Source organism: Henckelia pumila, chromosome 4, assembly GCF_033568475.1.
Source record: "Henckelia pumila isolate YLH828 chromosome 4, ASM3356847v2, whole genome shotgun sequence".
Classification (NCBI taxonomy): domain Eukaryota; kingdom Viridiplantae; phylum Streptophyta; class Magnoliopsida; order Lamiales; family Gesneriaceae; genus Henckelia; species Henckelia pumila.
In genome coordinates, this window is record NC_133123.1 from 72,044,599 (window position 1) to 72,067,451 (window position 22,853).

General features: G+C 35.3%; 2 protein-coding genes across 2 annotated transcripts; both read left to right on the plus strand.

Annotated features, from left to right (window-relative positions):
- Window positions 1–1,136: 1,136 nt before the first annotated feature.
- LOC140863881 (L-type lectin-domain containing receptor kinase IX.1-like) lies at window positions 1,137–3,577 on the plus strand. The gene has a single exon (XM_073267655.1). The coding sequence runs from the start codon at window positions 1,323–1,325 to the stop codon at window positions 3,408–3,410; it is 2,088 nt and encodes a 695-aa protein (XP_073123756.1). The 5' UTR covers window positions 1,137–1,322; the 3' UTR covers window positions 3,411–3,577.
- Window positions 3,578–13,452: 9,875 nt separating this feature from the next.
- Window positions 13,453–17,282, plus strand: LOC140861202 (zinc finger BED domain-containing protein RICESLEEPER 2-like). Its single transcript, XM_073264207.1, has 8 exons — window positions 13,453–13,506; window positions 15,001–15,132; window positions 15,667–15,884; window positions 15,996–16,231; window positions 16,353–16,625; window positions 16,675–16,853; window positions 16,899–17,139; window positions 17,227–17,282. The coding sequence occupies exons 1-8, from the start codon at window positions 13,453–13,455 to the stop codon at window positions 17,280–17,282; spliced, it is 1,389 nt and encodes a 462-aa protein (XP_073120308.1).
- Window positions 17,283–22,853: the final 5,571 nt, after the last annotated feature.

Sequence of the window (22,853 nt, forward strand, 5' to 3'; positions counted from 1 at the left end):
TGGACAATTCTCAATTGAGGATCTATAAATAGACCTCAACATTTGTAATGAAAAACATAATTTTAAGAGAGAAGATTTTATTAAGTGTAGAATTTGATGTATTTTGAGTTTTGAAATTTTTACCATAAATTTTTACTTTTTCACAACAATAAAAACTCATTAAGCTTATATATCGCATAATCATTTAATCTTTTACCAGTGTAGAATTTGTGTAAAAAATATAAATAGGTGAATTAAAATACAAAATAATTATATTAGAAGATGTAATTGAAAAATTATTAATAAATATAAGGATAACAATATTTTAGTCTTGTTATTTGCACTTTTTTTTAAACTTTTGGTCTTGTTAATAGTGAATTTGTGTTCCAAGTCCTGTAATTTATATATATTTTTTTCAATTTTGGTCCTGTACAGTTAATTTTCATTTGTAGTCCTGTAACTTATATACATATTTTTTATTTTGATCATTTGACTTGTATTTGCTTTCATTTTTTTATGACTGAAAGACCTATTGAATTTTGAATTGATTGTTATAATCGAGCCGAACTCAAACTTTATTTAACGAATATATTCTCGACTCATGAGTTTATTCGAACTTTTATCGAGTCTAAATATGCTTAATAAGTATAAATTATAACTTTAAATATTCATTAAACTCATAAAAACTAAATTTTATATTTAGAGAAAAATATAATATTTTTTTTAAACTTTGAAATTTAATTCTAATAAATAAATATAATATTTTTTTTAAACTTTGAAATTTAATTCTAATAAATAAATAAATGTAATAGATTGTTACATATTTACCAGAAATAAAAGTGTAAGATCTATAAAGAAAAAAACAAAACCATCATCATCATTATTATTTTATCTAAAAGCTTACTCATGAACCTGTTATGTAAATCTTCACGAGTTAACGAGATAAATATTATAAAATTGAGCTTATTTAACTTGACGAGTTTCATTAAAAAAACTCAAAAAAAAAAAAAATTATTAACGAATCGAGTTTCGAATAACTAAATATGAGTTGTGTTATTTACAACAATGTTAGAAACCGTTCAAAGAAGTCCGTCTATCGAATTACAGCATGGAATCATCGACATTTATAATCATTTGCCTTCAAAAAAGATGGCGGAGAAAAGAAAAAAGAAAAAAGAAAAAAGAAAGCTTCCCATCTTTGACTCACAATTAAAAAAAAAAACTATGGATCAAAGACCCTTTCAACGAATTAAAGTTCTTTTTCCAGCAGGAATTCATTTCAATCATATGCCTTCTTCTTCAACAACAAAAAAAAAAAACCAAAAATAAAAAAATCAGCAACCATGCCCGTTGAAATCTTCTTCTTGTTCTTGTTCTTGTTCTTCTTCCTTTTCTCCAGTCCTGCAACAAGCCTTTCAGCTTCATTATCTTTCAACTTCACCAACTTCGAGTCTCACGAGAACAAGGGCTCCATCAACACCACGGGAGATGCTTACATCTCGCCTCAAGGGATTCAGCTCACCCCCAACGAATTCAATGTTTTGCAGAATTTCACAGTGGGCCGCGCCACATATATCTCGCCGCTGCATCTGTGGGAAAGGAAATCCGGGAATTTATGTGATTTCTCCACCCGTTTTTCGTTCGTGATAAATTCCAGGGGGCAAACGGCTTTCGCGGATGGAATCACCTTCTTCTTGGCTCCGGTGTATTCATCCATTAAGAGCCCTAATGCTCTAGGTGGAAGCATAGGTCTTAACACAGATGACAACAATCGGAATTCATCTTCCGAGACGTTTTTTGCTGTCGAATTCGATACTTTTCAGAATTTTTTCGATCCATCTCGCTCACATGTTGGGATTAATATAAATTCCATGGTATCTGTTGCGACCGCTAATTGGCAGAATGATATTCCTAGGGGGAGAGAAAATGAAGCTTGGATCAGCTACAGCGGCACTTCGAAGATTCTCAGTGTTAATTTTACAAATTTTTTGAATAACACTGTCACACAAGGTACTCTGAGCACCGTGATTGATCTCAGATCAATCATGCCTGAGCAAGTTATTTTTGGCTTTTCTGGTGCAACAGGAACTTTATTCGAGATAAATACTATCAATTCTTGGGATTTTTCTTCGAATTTGACCCTCGATACTACTTCCACCGTGCCGGCTTCGGGCCCGATACCCGATCCCCCGATCAGCATCGGAGATGGAAGGCGAAATAAGAAGCGGGGAGTAGGGGGATTAGCTATCGGATTAGGCGTTGGATTGCCGATTATAATTCTTCTTTTGGGATTTGCGGGCTGTTTCTTGAAGAAAAAGTATAAGAAGGAATCAACAGATCATATGCATACATACGCCATCGACCCATCGATGGATAGCGAATTTCAAAGGGGCACCGGGGCTAAGAAGTTTGTGTATGCTGAATTGGCCCGTGGAACTAATAATTTCTCAGAGGAATTAAAGCTTGGAGAAGGGGGATTTGGTGGAGTTTACAGAGGTTTCTTGAAAGAAACCAATTCATATGTTGCTGTAAAAAGGGTATCAAGTGGATCCCAACAAGGCCTCAAAGAGTATGCATCAGAAGTGAAGATCATCAGCCAATTAAGACACAGAAACCTCGTTCAACTCATCGGTTGGTGCCACGAAAGAGGTGAACTCCTCCTTGTTTACGAGTTCTTGCCAAATGGCAGCTTAGATTCGCATATCTTTAAGCATAATTCGGTGTTGACATGGGAAGTTAGATACAAAATTGCACAGGGGTTAGCCTCTGCTTTGTTGTATTTACATGAAGAATGGGATCAATGTGTAGTCCATAGAGATATCAAGTCAAGCAACATCATGCTGGATTCCAACTTCAATGCCAAACTCGGTGATTTCGGCCTAGCTCGACTGGTCGATCACGACAAAGGGTCACAAACCACGATCGTGGCAGGGACGAGAGGATACATGGCACCCGAATATGTGATCTCGGGCAGGGCCAGCAAAGAATCCGATGTATATAGTTTCGGGGTCGTTTTGCTAGAGATCACTTGTGGGAGAAAAGCCATTGAGGCTAGATTTCAAGAAAACAATATAGTGATGTTAGTGGAATGGGTGTGGAAACTCTACGGTGCCGGGAATATACTCGAGGCAGTGGATCAAGATCTGGGAATGGAGCAAAACAGTGAGGTAATGGAGAGATTGCTGGTTGTGGGGCTATGGTGTGTTCATCCAGATAATCGGCATCGGCCCACGATACGACAGGCGATGAATGCGATGAATTTTGAGGCTCAGTTGCCGGTTCTTCCGGCAATGATGCCGGTGCCGATATATTACAGTCCATCCATGAGTATGGTTACGGGTTCTAGCGTGAGTTACAGTGATTCTTCAAATATTACCTCTTCTTCTGCTGGTTCCTCTGATCCATCAACGGCGTTGCTTAAAACTTCTTGAGGTGTACGGTTTCTCATAACAAATTATTTTTTGTAAAACTGCTTTTTTTTTTTTTTTTTTTTTTTTTTTTTATAAATTATTTATTTACCTTGTTAATTCTTTGGAGTACGGTTCTTGATTGTAAATTGTAATATATACTAGGGGAAATTGCATATATTATCCTCGTGATATCCTGAGTTTGCTCAAATTTCCCCGTGAAAAAAGTATTATCTTGAAACTTCATATGTTTGTTAATTTTGAGCTTACGCACATCTATCAGTGTGTTTGTATATCACGTGCGGAAGGTTGCGATTTGTCATAGTTTTTTTACAAATGTTGTGTCTAAAATGTCTAAAATGTCTTTTATTCAAATAGAAGACTTCTTTCTTTTTCTTCACTTGGCGGCTTCCCATTTACAATTTTGTAAAGAAACCCTAGATTGAATTCGAAAATCATGAATCCAAATGTTAATTTAAGAGCATTCCCAACTCAAAGAAGGGGAAAAATTTTAAATCGAAACACAAAAAACTGAAAAAAGTAATTTATTGAGACAATTATACACGAAACCCTACCTATCACAAGTCACAAAAGAGCAATATTCCTTTGACAATGCGGTGAGGAATGCATTCTATGGTTCCGATGATATCATGTATGTGAGGATGTGAGATTTTTGAGAAGGCTGGGGCAAAAACTTTCTCAATTCTAACATAGTTAAAATGAAAATAGAAGAATCAAGTTTTTAATTTAAGGGGTAATTTTGACAATTCAAAATTTAGTTTGACTAAAAGCAAGGAGTGTGTGAGCTCAAAATTAACAAACACGAGGAGTTTCAAGATAATAATTTTTTCACAGGGAGATTTGCGCAAACTCGGGATATCACGAGGGAAGTATATGCAATTTTTTCTATATATTATTATTGGTACGCAAAAAAATTCAAAAATTATCAAAATTAGTTAAAATAAAAAATTATGTAGATTATTTTTATATAATTTAGGGTTTTTATAACAAAATTGAGCTGATAAATTTACGATAATAATATTTTTTTTTGAAAAATAAATGTTAAATTAAACAGGGTAACTTGTGATCGAATAAAATAAAATACCATGATATTAGAGATACTTTCATCCTATTTTTATATTTACTGCGCCAATGATGTATTATTTTTTTTTGGACAGAAAATTCTTGCAACTTTATTGAATAGTAAGAAGATCTTTCGCTACAAGACATTTCAGCCAAAACGGAAAATTCCCCGGCACTCAAGAAAAAGATGCGGGGGAAGAATAAGCAAAAAGAGCTAATGAATGTGCAACAACATTTACTGATCTCTGAGAATGAGAAAAAAAAAACGCCATCGAAAACAGAACATAAGGATGAAATTTCCAATGCAATATTTCCAACATAAGTAAAATCACTATTAGGCTCCATGACTGCTTGCACGACCAACAATGAGCCTGAATAAACATAGATCCATCTAAACCCTCTATCAAGAGCCAAACAGAGAGCTTCTTTGATTGCTAGGAGTTCTCCAATAACTATTGAATTCGTCAATGGGAAAAATCGACCAAAAGAAACCAGTGCTTGACCATCATGATCACGAAAAATACCTCCAATACCACAACAATTCTAATTTTCATTAAATCCAGCATCCACATCAATTCTGATATAGCCAACAGACGGGCATTGCCAACAAGAAATCGAAAAAAGCGGACCTGTTGAATGGGTTGTATCGTGAAGTAGCAAAGCATTGCGATATTCCTGTAAATAGATTGAGGCAGAAAGATACGGTATTTGAACACCTTTACTTTCATGATCATGTACAGCTCGACATCTAGCACTTCAAACCATCCAAGCAAGGCAAACAAATTCCTCAAAGTCAATTTTCTTCAATTGGCTCATTAACCAGAAACATACAGTTGGAGAATCGTGGCTCTTGATCTTCTTAATCCTTAGTCAGGCTTCATTGTTTACCCACATATGGCGCACCATAGGACAGAAATAGAGTGCATGACATGTTGAATCTAAAGATTGTTGTATAATGGGCAAGAACTAGCAATCGACACATGATACCTGCAAAGATTAGAATGTGCAGGAATGTATCATAAAAAACTTTCCACCGAAATACTCAAATTTTGGGAGGAATAGACAAAGCCCATATGAATCGCCACCATTTTTTCATTATCGAACTATCTGATTGGTTTACATGAGGATTATGGAGGCCCACTCCCACTCGATATCCACTCCTCACCGAATAATGTTTCTTTGGATCAAACTTCTAGAATCTCGTCTTAAGAAGAATGGAATTTGATAATGGAATTTGGAGGATTTATTGAGCTATAAAATTTGGGCAAGAATTTTGAATACTATGCTGATCCCACTTATGATTTCGAATCCAAGAACTCACACTCGCCCCTTATTGAAATTGAACACCATAAGAAAGGATATTGGATTTCAGCGAAGGAACCCATCTATCTCGGAGAAGATCCACAGATTTCCCATTTGTAATTTTCCAATAAAGGCCAGATTCCAAAATATCTCTACTCCACATCAAAGATCTCCAAATGTATGATGGATTACTACCTAAGGAGGCATTCATGATATCTACATGCTTAAAATATCTAGCTTTTAAAATCCAATGATGTATTTAAGGATGATGATTTATGAATATTTGTGGGATCCATTGAAAAAATAGTCGGACCTAATATGTATTCACAAATCTCAAACCTTTAAATATGAATTGATAATAGATGATTTCAAGTTTAAATTGCAGCAATTTTTTTTAAAAAAAAATTAAATATTCACGTAAAACATCTTTGAATATTCATGTGACCATAATGTGGAATATTACATCTTAGCATTTATCAACATTTAATGCTTCAAATATTTTCAATTGAACATCTTAATTTTTTTTGTTTTTAAAAAATATAGCTGCAAGTTGGCGCTCAATTTATTTCGTCGGTGTTGGTTTAATTGGTCATAGACTCATAATAGACTTTTCAACATGACCACGGGAGATTCTATGCTGGCAGACTAGCACTACTCGGTCTGCCAGCATCAACGGTCCCGGGCCCTTTTGCACATCAAATGATTTGATGTGCAAAGGTCCGGGGACCGTTGGATTGCCCTTCGGACAGTGCCTCGAAGGATAGCATAGACTCTCCCCATGACCATATGCATGAATGTTCAAATAATTAAATTTAATGAAACTATAAATTTTTCAACATGACCACATGCATGAATGTTCAAATAATCAAATCCTCCCTTCAAAAAAATAAAATAAATCAAATTCTATGAAATTTGATGTACAAAATCTCGTTATCTTGAAGAAGAGCCTTCGTGTGACATGTCAATTAAGGAGAACAGCAGCTTTGGGAAACCAACTGCTTCTCGTGTGTTCAATCTAATAAAATTCGAGTCATCACCTGCATCACGAAATGATGTCAGAGGCACCGGGGATGCCCGGCAAAAATCCTCCGACGCTCAAGTCAGCTATCAACTCAAAATACGTACACACAAAAACTAAAGAGATTTTTAGAGCATAAATGGAGAGAATACGAGTCTACCTTGAAATGGAGAAAAATCTTTTATTTATAGAGTTTCTCAAATGGGCCATGGACCTCCCAAAATATGGACTCTTCTCCTTGGACCTAAGCATATGAGCTTAATGGATTTGATACCATTTTAATTGTAATACCCAGAAAATTCATAAGTCCATTCACGGTTTATTTAATGAATTTTAATAGATTTAAGTTATTTTATTGTATTATTCATGATTTACAAAGAAATTTTAAATGAGCTTTAATCTATTCCATTTGGTTGATTATGATTTAAATGCTTTTGATTCTGGACTCACGGAACGAAGCTAACCAATACACGAGATCGTATAGAATATTACTAAAAGCATTTTGAGTATAATATTGCTATGGTTTTATTTCTAGCATTGGGAGAAAAATTTTAATAATCCGATTTGAGGCGTGTTGGATTGACTACATTTTATGTATCCAACACCCCTGTTGTATTAATTCTATTATCCATATCCATCTACCCTTGACCACCCTCATTATCACTTGTCTCCCCTCCTCCTCTCAATCATACGCCTACTTCCCTTCCTCCCATTTCCATTTCTTCCTTTTCCCTTTCCATCGGTGTTTCTTAAGATCAAAGGTAAAGTTTAGCTCCAAATTTCCGTTCCTACCAAAGGTTAGCTCGTTATCGAAGTTCTGGATCATCTCAATCTTCGTTAAGGCAAGTACAAATTTTAAAGGTTTTGAAACCACCATTCAAAATATAATTATTTTGATATGAAAATATGTATGTTGAGATATATAAGCATGAAGTTTTGATTTTAAGGGTTTGAAGAGCATGTTATGTGATAGTATGAAATCGTGAAGCATAAGCCGTTCTTGTCATGTTCTTGAATTTGATTCAAGAGATACATGTTTCATTTAAGTTTTTATCTGTTCTTGAAGTTTCAAGGGATGTTTTATTTAAATTATATAGCTAGAGTAGTAGAAAATATCATATTTTGAAGTATTGAGTTAGTTTGAATTAAATCTTTGAAACGTTGCATGTGCTGGATTGTTCCGGATTAGCGGCACTTGTTACCATTTTGATGATTAAGACTAGTTTACTAATCCAAATGATATGAGGCTAATTTTATTTGAAATATACCTCATTTATCTACAACTTTAATGTTTTGAGTTTTGTCAAAATCATTTTGAAAGTTTAGTCAAAATCGCCCCGAAGTGTGTCGAGTATTTTGAATTTTTGGAAGTGACACATCTCGGGAGAATGAGCATAAATTTTTACATAAAACTGAAATTGAAGTGAGGTTTTCGGAATTAGAAATCCAAGAGCAAGATCTATAACTTTTATGTTTACCATTTTTCCAAATTCCGACTTTAAAATAGAGTTTCAGAGCGAGCAATAAGGCCCATTTGCGCAGGTCATGCGCGGCCGCGCCTAGAAGTTGAGCGGCCGCGCCTTGCCTTCGAAATTCATGATTTGTTTGTGTTATTTTAGGGTCCTAAATTCATGGTTATGATCTTTTAAGGCTTCTAAAATATATTTAAGAGTTTCTATGCAAAAAGTTTCAAGTTTTAAGTCAAGAACGAAAAGAACGACTTACGTGGATCGATTACGTTATGTGATGCATGTACATGTCTAAGTTTCATTCATGAAACCTATGTTCAATATGAAAGTATGATTTTATCATCTATGACATGCATGAAGTTATTGAGTAAAGTTTTATGTTCATGAATGAAAGTTTATGAAGGAAATTACGATGATATGATGATGCTTCACAATGAAATGATATGTTATGATGATACGATGATATGATGATGAAATGATAAGATGATGAGACGTGAATGAATAATGTTAAGATGAAGCATGATATGACATGTTAATGTATGAAAACGCTTTTGATGTCTTATGTGTCTTTGTGGTTGCAAACACGGGATTGGTGCTCCGGTTTGGGCTCCGGAGAGGGCCTTTCCAAACATGGCTCATGAGACAGATAAGTACACGGGACTAGTGCTCCGGGATGAGCTCCAGAGAGGGCCTTTCCAAAGAATGAATGTTATGAGTCTTAGTGCCATATGCTTGTTGATCAACAGGAACTACGAATGTGCCCATTATGAAGATTGCCATAATTTCACATAATTCATCACCCCAAAATGATAAGTTTCTATGTAATGTTCATGGTTTATGTTCATGATTTGATGTTGTTCAAGTTGCATGATTTTATTTATTAGATGTTAAGTGCAAAAGTTTATTTAATAATGAAATGGTAATGTTTTAGGAATATGCATGAAGTCTATTTTCAAGATTTAAAGTTAAGTAAGTTGATATCTATGTTTAAGTTTCTTGCATCTTTTAATAGTTTTGAAGTTCATGTTTAAGATTTTAAATTTAAAGTTCCATGATGTTTACATTAAAATTCTTCAAGTTCAAGGTATCATGTTATGTATGCTCAAGTCATTTTAAGTTTAAATTATTTTGAAGCTATAATGACATCGATATGTATATTTTAATCTTGCTGAGTCCTTTAGACTCACTATACTTGAATGGTGCAGATGGTTTAGCAGTTTTGATTTAAAAAGCTTTGGTAGCATGGCTGAAGAGTCCAAGAGGCGAAGACATTGCATGACACAATAGTTCAAAAGCTCTGATGTATTTAAAAAGAAAATATTTACCTATGTTTATTTATGTTATGTTGTTACAATATTTTATTTACGATGTTCAAAAGTAATGGTTTAATTATTTTCATTGTCAGTCTTTTAAAGATGAGTTGGGATTTCAAATATTTCGTCTTTTAAATGTTTATTTTAGTTTGATATTTGTTTATAGTAACTCACATTCCCTTATCCCATTTAAATATTAGAAGTAGGTTTTGACGTGTCGTATTTTAGAAGGTATTTGTGGTAGGGTTGCATCCGTGTTTCAAATATTTTGTGCATGGTGGAGTCACGAAATTATATTGTTATTAGTTATACTTTGAAATTCATTTTGATTTAGCGTGACGCACTCCCTACATTGTTTAAGTTTTGAAAAATTTTATCACTCTTTTTTCGCAACTCTTTTATTAAATGTTTTAAAATACGGGACGTTACATTAATACACCCAACTTATATCCTAATTAAATTTAATGATTTTTAAACCAATACCTATCATACACCTTCACTCTCGACCATCTTTAATTTATTGAAGACGATCGAGAGGATTAAGAAGCTACATTATAAAGGTGAGGTCTAATATTTTTTTCCTTTTTTTTATAATTAAAAACTTGACCTACTACTCTTGCCACAATAGGGTAGTGCTTTGGAGATGTTTCATGAAGTACTTTTCAACTTTTTCTTAACAAAAATTTGAAATTTAGTAAAATTTTGTTAAAAAAAAGGCTGAGAAGTGATTCCTAAAAGTTCTTTCCAAAGACTATCGATTCATATTTTACCACCATATGCAAGGGTCCCACCACAACAGCTCATTTTTAAAAAAACCAGCTGCCATGTCGGGTAAAAAAATTCTCTCGCTTTTCTTTATATACTTTTTCTCTCATGTTTCTTTCCATTTATTACGTTTGCTCATCTACAATACACGAGATGTTCTATGATTCACCGGGTGAAATTCACCCGGTGGATATTGACCATTCATGGGGCCTGCTGAACCGGGTGAAATTCACCCGGTGCAACATAGAATAAGCCACAATACACACACATGTATGCTTATATGCACAGTTCCATTTTTCTCTTTCCTTCTCATTTTTTCTACTGTATTTTTTTTTGCATGTATTTTCCTTTATGCTCTTGCTCATTTTGGGATAAATCGCGGGAGTTTGTGGCTCGCTGATTCACGTTTGTTCGTCCACGGCGGAGGAAAAAATCGAAAGCGACTCCTGTAATACCACTCTCCTCGCCTCGTGGTTTGTCCCGAGGTCCAAGGATGCTACGATCCTGACTCGATTTAGAATTTTTAAACTTGCAAAAATATCGTCGCGGTGACTGGGGTGTCTCTGAGCTAAATTTTCGAGTGATCTTTGTTTGTTAAAATTTTTCTCTTTGGTTACGGGTTCTCGGTTTGGGGGAAAGATGGACGGCTTGTGGGCCGGGTGTTTTTGGATGGTTATGGTGTGGCGATGCCAGCCTGATTTTTGTGGTTACGACGGTGGTGTTTGGACGCCTGTACGGGGTGCCGGGCAAGGCTTCACCGGAGCTGGTGATCGGCGCACGGGTCTAGTTCTGAGTGGGAGATGGGATTGACTCGGGAATGGGTTTGGGATATGGTTATTGGGGTTTTGGGCTTACAGAGGTTACGAGATTGAGTCGGGTGGGTCGGATAATGGGCTCCGGGTATATTGGGTTGGACATGGGTTTGGATGTGACGGGTTGGGTCACGAGATTGGGTTTGGTATGTAAGATCTAGGCTTTGGTGTGTTGGTTTGGATCTGGGCTTGGGCTTAGGCTTAGGCTTGAGTTTGGGTCTGGGGCTGTGCTTGCGTTTGATCTACGCTTGGGTTTGGGTTTGGAGCTGATCTTGGGTTTTTTGGGTTGGATCTGGGATTGGGTTTGGGTTTGAGGCTGTGCTTGGAATATTGGGAATTGAGCTTGGCTATTGGAATCAATCTACATACTAATTTACCCAACCTAGGTTGAACTTATATTTTCAGCTAAAATCTAACTGGTTATCGAGTTCCCAAGTGGTTGCTAAAAAATAATATTGGTTTTATAGCGTAGTGTTATTTTACTTAAATAACTGATGTCTTTAAAACTTTCTTCAGGGTTTGTGCCTTGCTGAACAAAATATTCTTTATTAATGGCTAATTGCGAGCACAACTCTCTTCATGTGATTAGCTTCAGTCGGGATGAAGATTCAGATACTTGCTTCTATTACTCTGATACCCCTCTATTTTGAGAGACCTGGGTTCTTTGGGTGACCTGATTGTCTTTGGTGACTTGGGTTCTCTGAGTGAATTTGAGCCTATGAGTGACGTCAGCAAGATGACGTCATTTCTTAAGAACTTGATGGGACATCGGACGCAACGTTCGTCGAACGGATGCAATGATGGCGAACGGACGTTCCGTTCTCTATCTATAAATAGAGGTGTTGAGATTCATTTTCAGGCACACCAATCATCTCTCTTCTCTTAATTACTTAGTCGTCTAGCTTAGATCTAGGGAATTCTAGGCGTCCCATTGGGAATCCGGAAGTGGCATAGCGATCCAGGAGTCGTAGCGGAGCTGTGGCCTAGTTTTGAGTCAAGAGACATCAACGGGCTAACGACGAACGCAGTGTAGTGCGGAGTTTAGGTGTGGACCTAGAGCCGGTAGAGCTTGCCTAGTATTTGAGGTACGAAAGTACTGTTCGAGATATCCTAACTGAGTATGCATTATGTGACTGCATGATTTATATGACATGATTATATGCTGCATACATTTTCATATTGAGCTATCTTTTTGAGATGTCTGGTAGTAGAGTTTTACCCTATTCTGTTAGTGGATGGACTTCCATCGATTTGGGTCCGGAGTATCCACTTGTATTTTGGTATGTGAGCCACCTCCTGAAGCAACGACACAACATGCTACAGACCAGGGCCCGGTCTGTCTTTGTTATCTGATTCTTGGCCTCTAGTCAGTAGGCGGTGCACTTGCATCTATGTATACTCATACTCTTGTGCTCAGAGTTTTATGCTCACGTCTCGTACTTTGTGTATCTGGACACCCTATTCCATGGGGCAGATTTGCGATTGGATGAGGCGGGTGGTTCAAAGAGGGGCTAGGTAGTGGTTGGTCAGCTGGAGATTCGTCTAGGGTTTTATTTTATTATATTGGGTTGATACAGTATTCGATTTGGTTGTATAAATATTTGGGTACCGCAGTTTAATTTTGGTTTACTATTTATTTAAGTTAATTGCATGCATAAGTTTTTGATGAGTTGGTGATCTCGGTAAGAGTCACTACAATGTACCAGATTTCTAGTCTACTGAACAATGTGATTTCCGTCCGGAAATGTGAGTTTAATTAGACTCGTAAATGATCGATTGTACGGATCCTAATTGAGTACATGGAGAACAATGCTACACTGAATGTTGGTGTTAGCCACCTCTTTAGCCTACAATATTTTCTTCAGAATCCTGAACAATCAATGCATATCACTTGACATGATACTTCATATTGATACGCTCTTATTGACACACTACACCTCATATTGAAATATTTCACTGATATCGTTTGTCTTGTTTTAAATGTATAAAACCAGTTTATTCCATCACTAAATCCTTAAAGACTTAACCTATATTTTATTCTATTTATTGTAAATTTCTGATACCTGATTCAGGACCTCGAATAGGATCGAAATTATGGAAAGGGAAATATTGGATTAGAAATATTGTGATATTAAGAGATATCACCATTGCATTAGTATTTGGCTAGTATTTTTTTAATTCAATGATTGTATACACTTTCGCTACTGTAATTTGAATGTACTGGATTCTAATACAAGACATATCCCACATGATTGTATCATTTAGAGAATTTGGGAAAGAGCCGTGCCTTAACCATGTGGAGCAATGTCGAACCACTTCTTCACCAATAAGGGGCCAAAAGCGTTGGAAGAAAACCAGGTTATAGCCATTGAGTCCTGGTGCTTTATTCGGATGAATTTGGAATAATGATGTTCGGAATTCATCATCAGTAAAAGGGAGCATCAGTGCAGAGTTATCCTCAGATTTTATTTTGGGGTCAATGTGGGCCACCACTTATTCATTGTGAGCTTCACCCGCCTGTAATAACCGATCAAAATATTCAAATGCAATTCTGAACATATCATAGGGGTATCATGCATGATTCCAACATCATCTATTAACTGTCGAATGCAATTTTGTTCCTTACGCCTAGTGGCAGTGGAATGAAAGAATTTGGTGTTCATATCGCTTTCCCTTAACCAAAAGTTTTTGACTGACTGACTGACTGACTGACTGAATGAATGACTGAATAAATGAATAAATTGAGCCTGTACAACGGTCTATGTACCAGATTCCTAGTCTAATAAACAATGTGACTTCGGTCCGAAAATGTGAGTTCAATTTTGCTCGTAAATGATCGATTGTAGGGGTGAGCAAAATATCGGTCAAATCAAGAAAATCGACCGAACCAAAAAAAAATCGGAAATTAGGTTCGGTTTATTCGGTAGCTCGGTTATTTTTTTAAAAAATATCTGTTATTTCGGTTTACTCGGTTCAGGGCTGGTTTTTTTTTAAAATCGGTTAAATCGAATAAAACGATAATTATTTATATATTTTTAAAAAATAAAGATTGGGCCTAACTTTGATCTCCAAGTCTGGTGTTTATTTATGTTGGGCTTTAGGATTATATATCCAATTTGTTAAGTGTTTATTTCTGTTGGGCTTCCGTCTTTACACTTATATATCCAATGTCATTTATTTTAAATCTAGCCCAAATAGAATTTATATTTATACTGCGAATCATTTTATTCATTTCTATTTTTTCATTTTCCCAAACGATTTGAGGTTTGTTGCGTTGCGGCGCCCTAATTCCCAAAACCTCAGAAACTCTTCAATCTTCATGGAAATTTTTGGCCAAATCTTGGAAGATTCGAAGTAAAAACAAGTTGAAGGAACGCACACAACATCGAAGATCAACATTGGTAGGTCTTAAACCTTTGAATTTCTCCCCTACGAACCTCTATAACAGTTTCTTGATTTTCTGAAAAGAGGCGATTTAAGAATGATTGTGGTCTGTTAGATTTCATAATTTCATTTAAATTCTCTAGATTTTGTGTTTTTAATGTTTACACGAATTTGTGGAGATGGTTTAAGAATTTGATTCTCGATACGATTGTGCCGAAGTATCTTGAAAGTTGTGTGTTAATGTGATTGCTTTTTTGAAATTTTATAGCTCGAAGGACTGCTTTTGATATAAGCTATACAACTAGACATTTTCAATTAATTTTTTTTATTAATTCTTTATATAGCACGACACGAAAATGGGACCAATCTATTTCTCATTTTTTTTATTCAGGAGCTTTTTCATTCAGACTATTTTTTATTCGTTTTTTTTGCTAATTAAGTGAAAATAAAATTGTTCTTATATTGTAGATATCAATGGAAGAAAATATATCAAACATGGATGCCGATGGAAGTTGTTATGTACCACAACCTTCAACTGGAACACGTGCAGATTCAAAATCAAAGGCAACCAAGCGCAAACCTGTCCAATCAAGAAGTGAGGTATGAAATCATTTCACAAAATTTATCAGTGAAGACAATGAAAAAAAAGCCAGATGCAATTATTGTGAGAAGGAATTTTTTGCTGACCCATACAAGAATGAGACTGCAAGCTTGAAATCACATATAAATTCATGTAAAAAGCATCCTCATGTTGTTGAAATGAATTCAGCACAACTAAGTTTACAATCAGGTGAAAAATATGGTGAGGTTTGCTTGAGTTCTTGGAAATTTGATCAGGATGCATGTAAAAAAGCCTTGGCTAAAATGATTATAATGGATGAGTTACCTTTCAAATTTGTAAAAAGAGATGGGTTTAAATTATTTATGGCCACAGTGTGTCCAAAGTTTCGAATTCCTTCAAGATGGAGTGTAGCATGTGATTGTGTTGAATTATATAGATTTGAAAGAGAAAATTTGAAATGTTTATTAGATACTTTGTCTCAAAGAGTTTGTTTGACCACTGATTCATGGACCTCAATTCAAAACATCAACTATATGTGTCTAACAGCTCACTTTATTGATAAAAATTGGAAGTTGCACAAAAAAATTATCAATTTTTGTCCAATTACAAGTCATAAAGGCGAGACAATTAGTTTAGCAATTGAAAATTGCTTGAGGGGTTGGGGAATTGACAGTGTCTTCACAATTACAGTTGATAATGCAAGTTCAAATGATGTAGCTATCAATAATTTCAGAAGAAAGATGGCTAATTGGGATTCTACTATTTTGAAAGGAGAATACATTCATATGAGGTGTGTACCTCATATAATCAATTTGATTGTTTTTAATGGATTAAAATAGATAAGTGAATCTGTGTTGAGGGTCAGGAATGCAGTTAAATATGTTAGACAATCTCCTTCCAGATTAAGCAAGTTCAAAGAATGTTCAGAGATTGAAAAAATTGAAAGTAAGAATTCCTTGTGTTTGGATGTATCTACTAGATGGAATTCAACTTTTTTGACGTTGAATGTAGCTCAAAAATTTGAAAGGGATTTTGATAGACTTGATGAACAAGATCCATGCTTTAAGTTAGATCTTCAAATTAAATTGTTGACTGATATTGTTGATGATGATGGAGTTGTTATACTTGGGTCAGATGGTAAACCTAAAAAAGAGATGAAGACTTTTGGTGGAAGCCAACAAGTGCAGATTGGAATAATGTTAGGATTTTTGCATCTTTATTGCAAGTTTTTTTTATTATCTAACATTAAAAGTTTCAGGTTCCTTGTATGTCACTTCCAATACTTTTGCACATGAGATTAGTTCTATTCATATTATATTGAAGGAGTGGCAAGAAAGTGATGATTTTGATGTATATTCAATAAGGATGAGAATGAGAAAGAAATTTGACAAGTATTGGGGAGATCCTGAGAATGTGAATCACTTGCTTTATATTGCAGTAGTTCTTGATCCAAGGCAGAAATTGGATTTCGTTGAATTCATGTTAGACGAGTTGTATGGAAATGAAAAAGGGTGCAAGAGTAGCAAAGATGGTCAAGGATATGTTACTTGCTTTGTTAAAAAATTACAAGAAAAAATTAGAGCCTAAAGGTGGTATCTTGAAAGAGTCATCTACTCAAGAATCGGGTGATGGGGAGCCCAATAATGTGAGCCAAATGGATTTGAGAAGACAATCAATCCTTGCAAAATACAAGAGGAAAAAAGCTCAAATTTATGGTGATGGCAGCATGTCGGAACTAGACAAGTATCTTAATGAAATGGTTGAGAAATATTGTGAAAATTTTGATATTTTGGCATGGTGAAAGCAAAACCATCATAGATTTCCTGTACTTGCTCAAATTGCTCGTGATGTGTTAGCCATACCAATATCAACCGTTGCTTCAGAATCCGCTTTTAGTACCGGTGGTCGAGTACTTGATTGTTTTAGGAGTTCATTGACTTCTAAGGTAGTAGAAAGCCTTATTTGTACTGAAAATTGGTTTCGTTTGCATCCAAACCCAATCAATGTCAAAGAAATTTTGGAAGATGTGGAAAAACTTGAAAGTGGTTAGTTCTTTATTTTAAATCAATATATATTATATAATTTTTCTTTAAAATTTAAAGTACTCATTATTTGACTTGCATTTTTTCCAGAATTCTTGAAAATTACATTGGATTCGTTCTCGTCGACCACCGTTGGGGATGGATAAATTACATTAATTATTGGTATGTTCTAAATATCTTATGATATTTTCAAATTTGGAATTTTATTTACGTGTTGCTTCTATTATTTAGGTGACAAATGACAATTTTTTTGTTACTGCCTACAGCCTACTGGATCTTTAGGTGAAAATGACAGTGTATTTACTGATTGAATCTTGAAGTCTCAAGATGTGGTTTCTGCCTACTGGATAATGACAACATGAAGACTTGAAACTAGAAGTCTATATTATTTGACATTTTTGACATGTTTAATTATCTTTTGATTAGTTCCAAACTTGTATGAAATTAAAGTATAATTCGTATTTGAACTTGAATGATTGTATTCCCGTAGACAGTCTTTTGATTGAAGACATTATGGATATATTCTAATTCAGTTTCGTTTTTTTTTTTTTGTGAAAATACTTTTTGAAATGGTTTTTTTTAAAAAAATTAAAAATCGGTTATTTCGGTTGAAAAACTGAAATAACCGAATATTAATCGGTTCGGTTTAATCGGTTGAGTTGAACAAATTCGGTCGGTTCGGTTTTTACAATTTTGGTTCGATTATAACCCATTGCACACCCCTGATCGATTGTACGAATCCTAATTGAGTACATGGGGAAAAGTACTACACTAAATGTTGGTGTTAGCCACCTCTTTAGCCTACAATATTTCTTCAGAATCCTGAACAATCACTACATATCACTTGACATGATACTTCATATTGATACACACTTATTGACACATTACACCTCATATTGAAATACTTCACTGATATCGTTTGTCTTGTTTTAAATGTATGAAACCAGTTTATTCCATCACTAAGTCCTTAAAAACTTAACCTATATTTTCTTTTATTTATTGTAAATTTCTGATACAGGATTCAGGACCTCGAATAGGATCGACATTATGTAAAGAGAAATATTGAATTAGAAAGATTGTGATATTAAGACATATTGCCATTGCATTAGTATTTTGGCTAGTATTTTTTTAATTCAATGATTGTATACGCTTCCGCTACTGTAAGTTGAATGTACTGGATTCTATTACAAGACATATCCCACATGATTGTATCATTTAGAAAATCTAGAAAAGAGCATTGCCTTAACTATGTGGAGCAATGTCGAACCAATTCTTCACCAATAAGAGGCCAAAAGCGTTGGAAGAAAACCGGGTTATAGCCATCGAGTCCTGGAGCTTTATCTGGATGCATTTGGAATAATGTCGTTCAGAATTCATCATCAGTAAAAGGGAGCATCAGTGAAGAGTCATCCTCAGCTTTTATTTTGGGGTCAATGTGGGCCACCACTGGTTCATGGTGAGCTTCACCCTTCTGTAATAAATAGGGATGACAATGGATCGGGTATGGGTAAGATATTGTGTCTTCATCCACATATTCATTATTGTGTCTCCATCCACATATTCATTTATTAAATTCATCCTCATCCCCATACCCATACCCATACACATAGGGTATTCAATTTCATCCTCATCCACGTACTCGTCGGAGGATGGATATCCATATCCTACCCATCCCCATTTATCGTATCTACCTCATACAAATACATTTTTTTCAAATTTTAATTATTTTGATAAAACTATAATTATTTACTAGATTTTTATACCAAAATTTTTAAGAGAACAATAAGAAAAAAAAATGAAACATAAAAGAAAATCTACAACCTAATAATTATATAAAGAATAAAAAATATTCTAAATAATTTATTTCTACATCATTATCCTACAAAATAACATTAGATTTATACTAACAATTTCATTGTTCCATCCAACTAACATAATTCAACAAAAAATAAAATTAGAATTTCTTTAATATAAATATATATATATATATATATATATATATATATATATATATATTTTAATCGGGTATCGGGTCGGGTATGGGTATGATATTACTACATATTCCTCCATCCCCATATACGAGATCCCATACCCATTTACCCATTTATTTAATCAGGTCCAAAAAATGCCTCCATACCCTCCTCCATTCGGGTCGGACATCGGATTCTCTATCGGGTTCGGAGAAAAATGTCATCCCTAGTAATAACAGATCAAAATATTCAAAGACAATTCTGAACATATCATGGGGGGTATCATGCGTGATTCCAACATCATATGTTAACTGTCGGATGCGATTTCTTTCCTTACGCCTAGTGGCAGTGAAATGAAAAAATTTGGTATTCAAAGAATTTGGTACTTTGCTTCCAGAATGCCTCATTTTGTGCTAGTAGTTTGGATAGAGTGGATTTTATCTCCTGCATAAGTAAGACAGACAGTGGCTCAGTTTTATCACGGAGTTGATCAATCAGCTTTTTGGTGGTTGCAATTTTATCTTTACAGTCTTCATTTAATTGACGGCTCAATGTTGAGAGACTAGTAGATAATCCCTGCAACTAATCAAATACATTCTCGTTTCCATAGGAGGACCAATAACTTTGAACAAACCCAGATATCTCTCTCTCCTTGAGCTAGTTATTCTCGAACCAAAAATTCCAATTTGATTTATGTGCCTTGAGTGGTTCGGTGTTTAGCAGAATGAGAGAGTGGTCCGAATGAGATGCAATCTGATTTGTTAAGGATGCGTGTTCAAATATTGATTTATACACAGATGAAACCATAACACGGTCAAGATGCTCTTCCATCGATCTTATTTGTGAAAGGGTGTTCTTTCAAGGGAATATCATGTAAATCACTATCAGTAATGGCTTCCCTAAAGCCTCGTATCATCCATTCTGGGCGTTCAACTTGCCCTCGCTTCTCAGATTGACTCAATATGTCATTGAAATCACCAATAATGCACCATGGAAGTGTGGATAGTGAAGCTAAGTTACGGATAAGGTCCCAAAATTGGCAATGTTGAGTAGTTTCTGGGAAACCATAATAGCCTGTGAGCCTCCAATCCTTATAGCCACGTTCAGAGATTTTCATGTCAATATGATTTTGAGAGTAGTTCAGGATTGTGCAGACTTGATCATAGCGCCAAAACAATGCTAACCCTACAATACGACCCTCACACTCAACAGAGAAGGCACCATCAAAGCCAAGAGAAATTCTGATCTTCCCAATTTTATTCAAATGAAATAAAGTTTCTGTAATAAATACCAAATCCGGCCTGTGAGTTTTTATCAACTCATGAAGGTTTTGATTTGCTTGAGTGTGACCAAGACCTCGGCAGTTCTACCTTAGGATGATCATGGTTGTCTGCAGGCTTGGTAACCATGTCCTGCCCTTAAAAAAAAAGACTAGTTGGAATTTTGAGTAAGAGCTACCTGATGATCACATAAGCCATCCGCTGATGAAGTAGTGTCCTTTTATGTATTTCTGGTGAGATGGGTTGCTGGATGACATTCGTAATTTTGTGTTGGGCCTCAATGTATTGGTTGGCCCGATGCCGTTTCCGATCTTCACTCAAGAGCAGCCTAATCTCATCCTCGTTTTTAGCGGTAATTTCAAAGTTTGAATTTTGAAATTTATTTGTGTCCCTTGAATCTTGCACTGCATCGCTATGTATCAGGGCCTTCTCCACGTTTGTGTTTGTCTGTCAATGATTCGTGGGATCTAATCCAGATTTCGATCTTCCCCCTATTGACTTACTAGATTGGCCGGTATACGGTCCTCCCTCTGCATTAGAGTTATTCTCCACCAACTCTAATGGTTTGCGTAGCCATTTGGAAGTTTTTTGTTGTGCGGTATGCTTTTCTGGTGCCCGTACGTAACCAAGCACCCCATTCCCTTTTCATGTTTTTGTCATTTTATAAAAAAAGTTTTTCACAAAATCGTTCTTTATGGCCTAGAGTGCCACAAACAAAACAAAATAAATTAAGTCTCTCATATTCGAAGTGTACCATAAAGGAGTCACCTCTTGATTTGCATATTTTCTTGCACCACATCAAAGGCTTTCGCACATGATCAATTGCCAGCAGTACCCAGATATATGATCTCCAAATCCCCAAATTATTTGTACTGTCATAATTCACATAGTTGCCGACGAAGTTTCCCAGTTGCTTGCCAATAAATTCAGAGAAATATCCCATTGGTAGTCATAGATGTGGACCCAAAAAGGAATGAGATTGAGTGTGTGAGAACTCGAAATTTCAAAACTTAAATGAGGTAGATTGAATTGAGGTAAACTGAACTGACCAATTGACCAAGACCAATCCAGTTCCACAAGACTGATGAGTAGCTAGACTGAAATCCCAGAAGGCAGTTACTCCAGATTTGTAACTGACGTATTAACTCAAAATTATGGCAATTAAGGGCAATAAATAAGAATCTTAATACTTAGAATTCTGTTTATACATAGCAGTCAGATTATGAGAAAATATTACACAAACTCTAAGCAAAAACACAACATAAAACGAGAAAGTAAGTTGTCAAGATATTCAGTTGTGGGAGTCCAGTTAAGCGTGTTCAGTCGGGCAAGTGAAGAAAAAACTCCAAGGAGACCGAAATGTTTTAGCAATATCCAGTAATGGGCGTTTTAAAGTACCAAATTTTTGTTTATATGTTTTAAAAATGATTCCAGCGTGTTATTGTATTCAAAATCCCGATTTTATAAAAACTGAACTACTGATTTCTAATGCACTGAATCTTATGAATTAGTGGTAGGAATATATATTTTGAACACTACTGAACTCTGATTACTGATTATTGGCCTTATTATTTAGAGGTTAACGTATAAAGGACTGATATCAGTTAGCCACGAATTCATAAGCCAATTTAGTGCATAAAATGACTACTGTTATTACTAATGAATATTGAATCTCTATTATGCTCTGTTCTGTTTTAATATGTTATGCATATGAGATTACTGTTTAAAATTATTTTAAAAATTGGGATGATTTATCCCATTTACTGTGTGACGACCATATCACTCACCCACCCAAATCTCAGATAAGAACGAGAAAGAACTAGATGAAGATGAACAAATTCAGTTTTGGGGCTAATGAAAAAGAAAAAGATTGATTAGATTCAATTCTGTCCGTTGCGTTAAGACTCTGTTATTGATCAGTTATGGATCGTATTATGTTATTCGTTTATGCATTGTAAATACATTTGATATGTCCATATTTTTCTATGTTGACTTGGACTAAATTGTGATGATTAGGTGCATTTTAAGCGATTAAATTGGTTTTATAGTCACTAATCATTGGTTGTGATTTGATATAGGAAAAGGAGGAGAATGGAGCAAAAGATGGGATAAATGGGTAGAAATATATGAAAATCAGAAGTATGAGAGATCGAGCATGCAATTTCTACCCGCTCAACCGCCGAAACGGAAAAAATTAAGGAGTCGGATAGAGAGTTTCTCGCTAGAGCGGACAAAAATTGTGCTCGAGTGCGCACACAAAGAAGAGAAAAAGAAATCGGCGATCAGCGCATCTGCGCCTAGAGAAAAGCGCATCTGCGCCTATGCGAAGTGAGAAGAAGAAACAAAAGTGTGCTTCTATGCATGGAGATCAGTGCATCTGCGCTATGAAGAAATGGATCCCCGCTTCTGCGCTGCTGTGTCTGTGCGAGAAGAAACCTTTGGGCAGAGAGTTTCATGCTAGAGCGCG

Excerpts from the sequence above, each read along its gene's own strand:
- LOC140863881 (XM_073267655.1), top strand. The coding sequence starts at position 1,323 with ATGCCCGTTGAAATCTTCTTCTTGTTCTTGTTCTTGTTCTTCTTCCTT.
- LOC140861202 (XM_073264207.1), top strand. The coding sequence starts at position 13,453 with ATGTCGAACCACTTCTTCACCAATAAGGGGCCAAAAGCGTTGGAAGAA. Across the intron at positions 13,507-15,000 it reads AAGCGTTGGAAGAAAACCAG|ATATCAATGGAAGAAAATAT; the intron begins GTTATAGCCATT and ends CTTATATTGTAG. Across the intron at positions 16,232-16,352 it reads TGTTATACTTGGGTCAGATG|GTTCCTTGTATGTCACTTCC; the intron begins GTAAACCTAAAA and ends TAAAAGTTTCAG.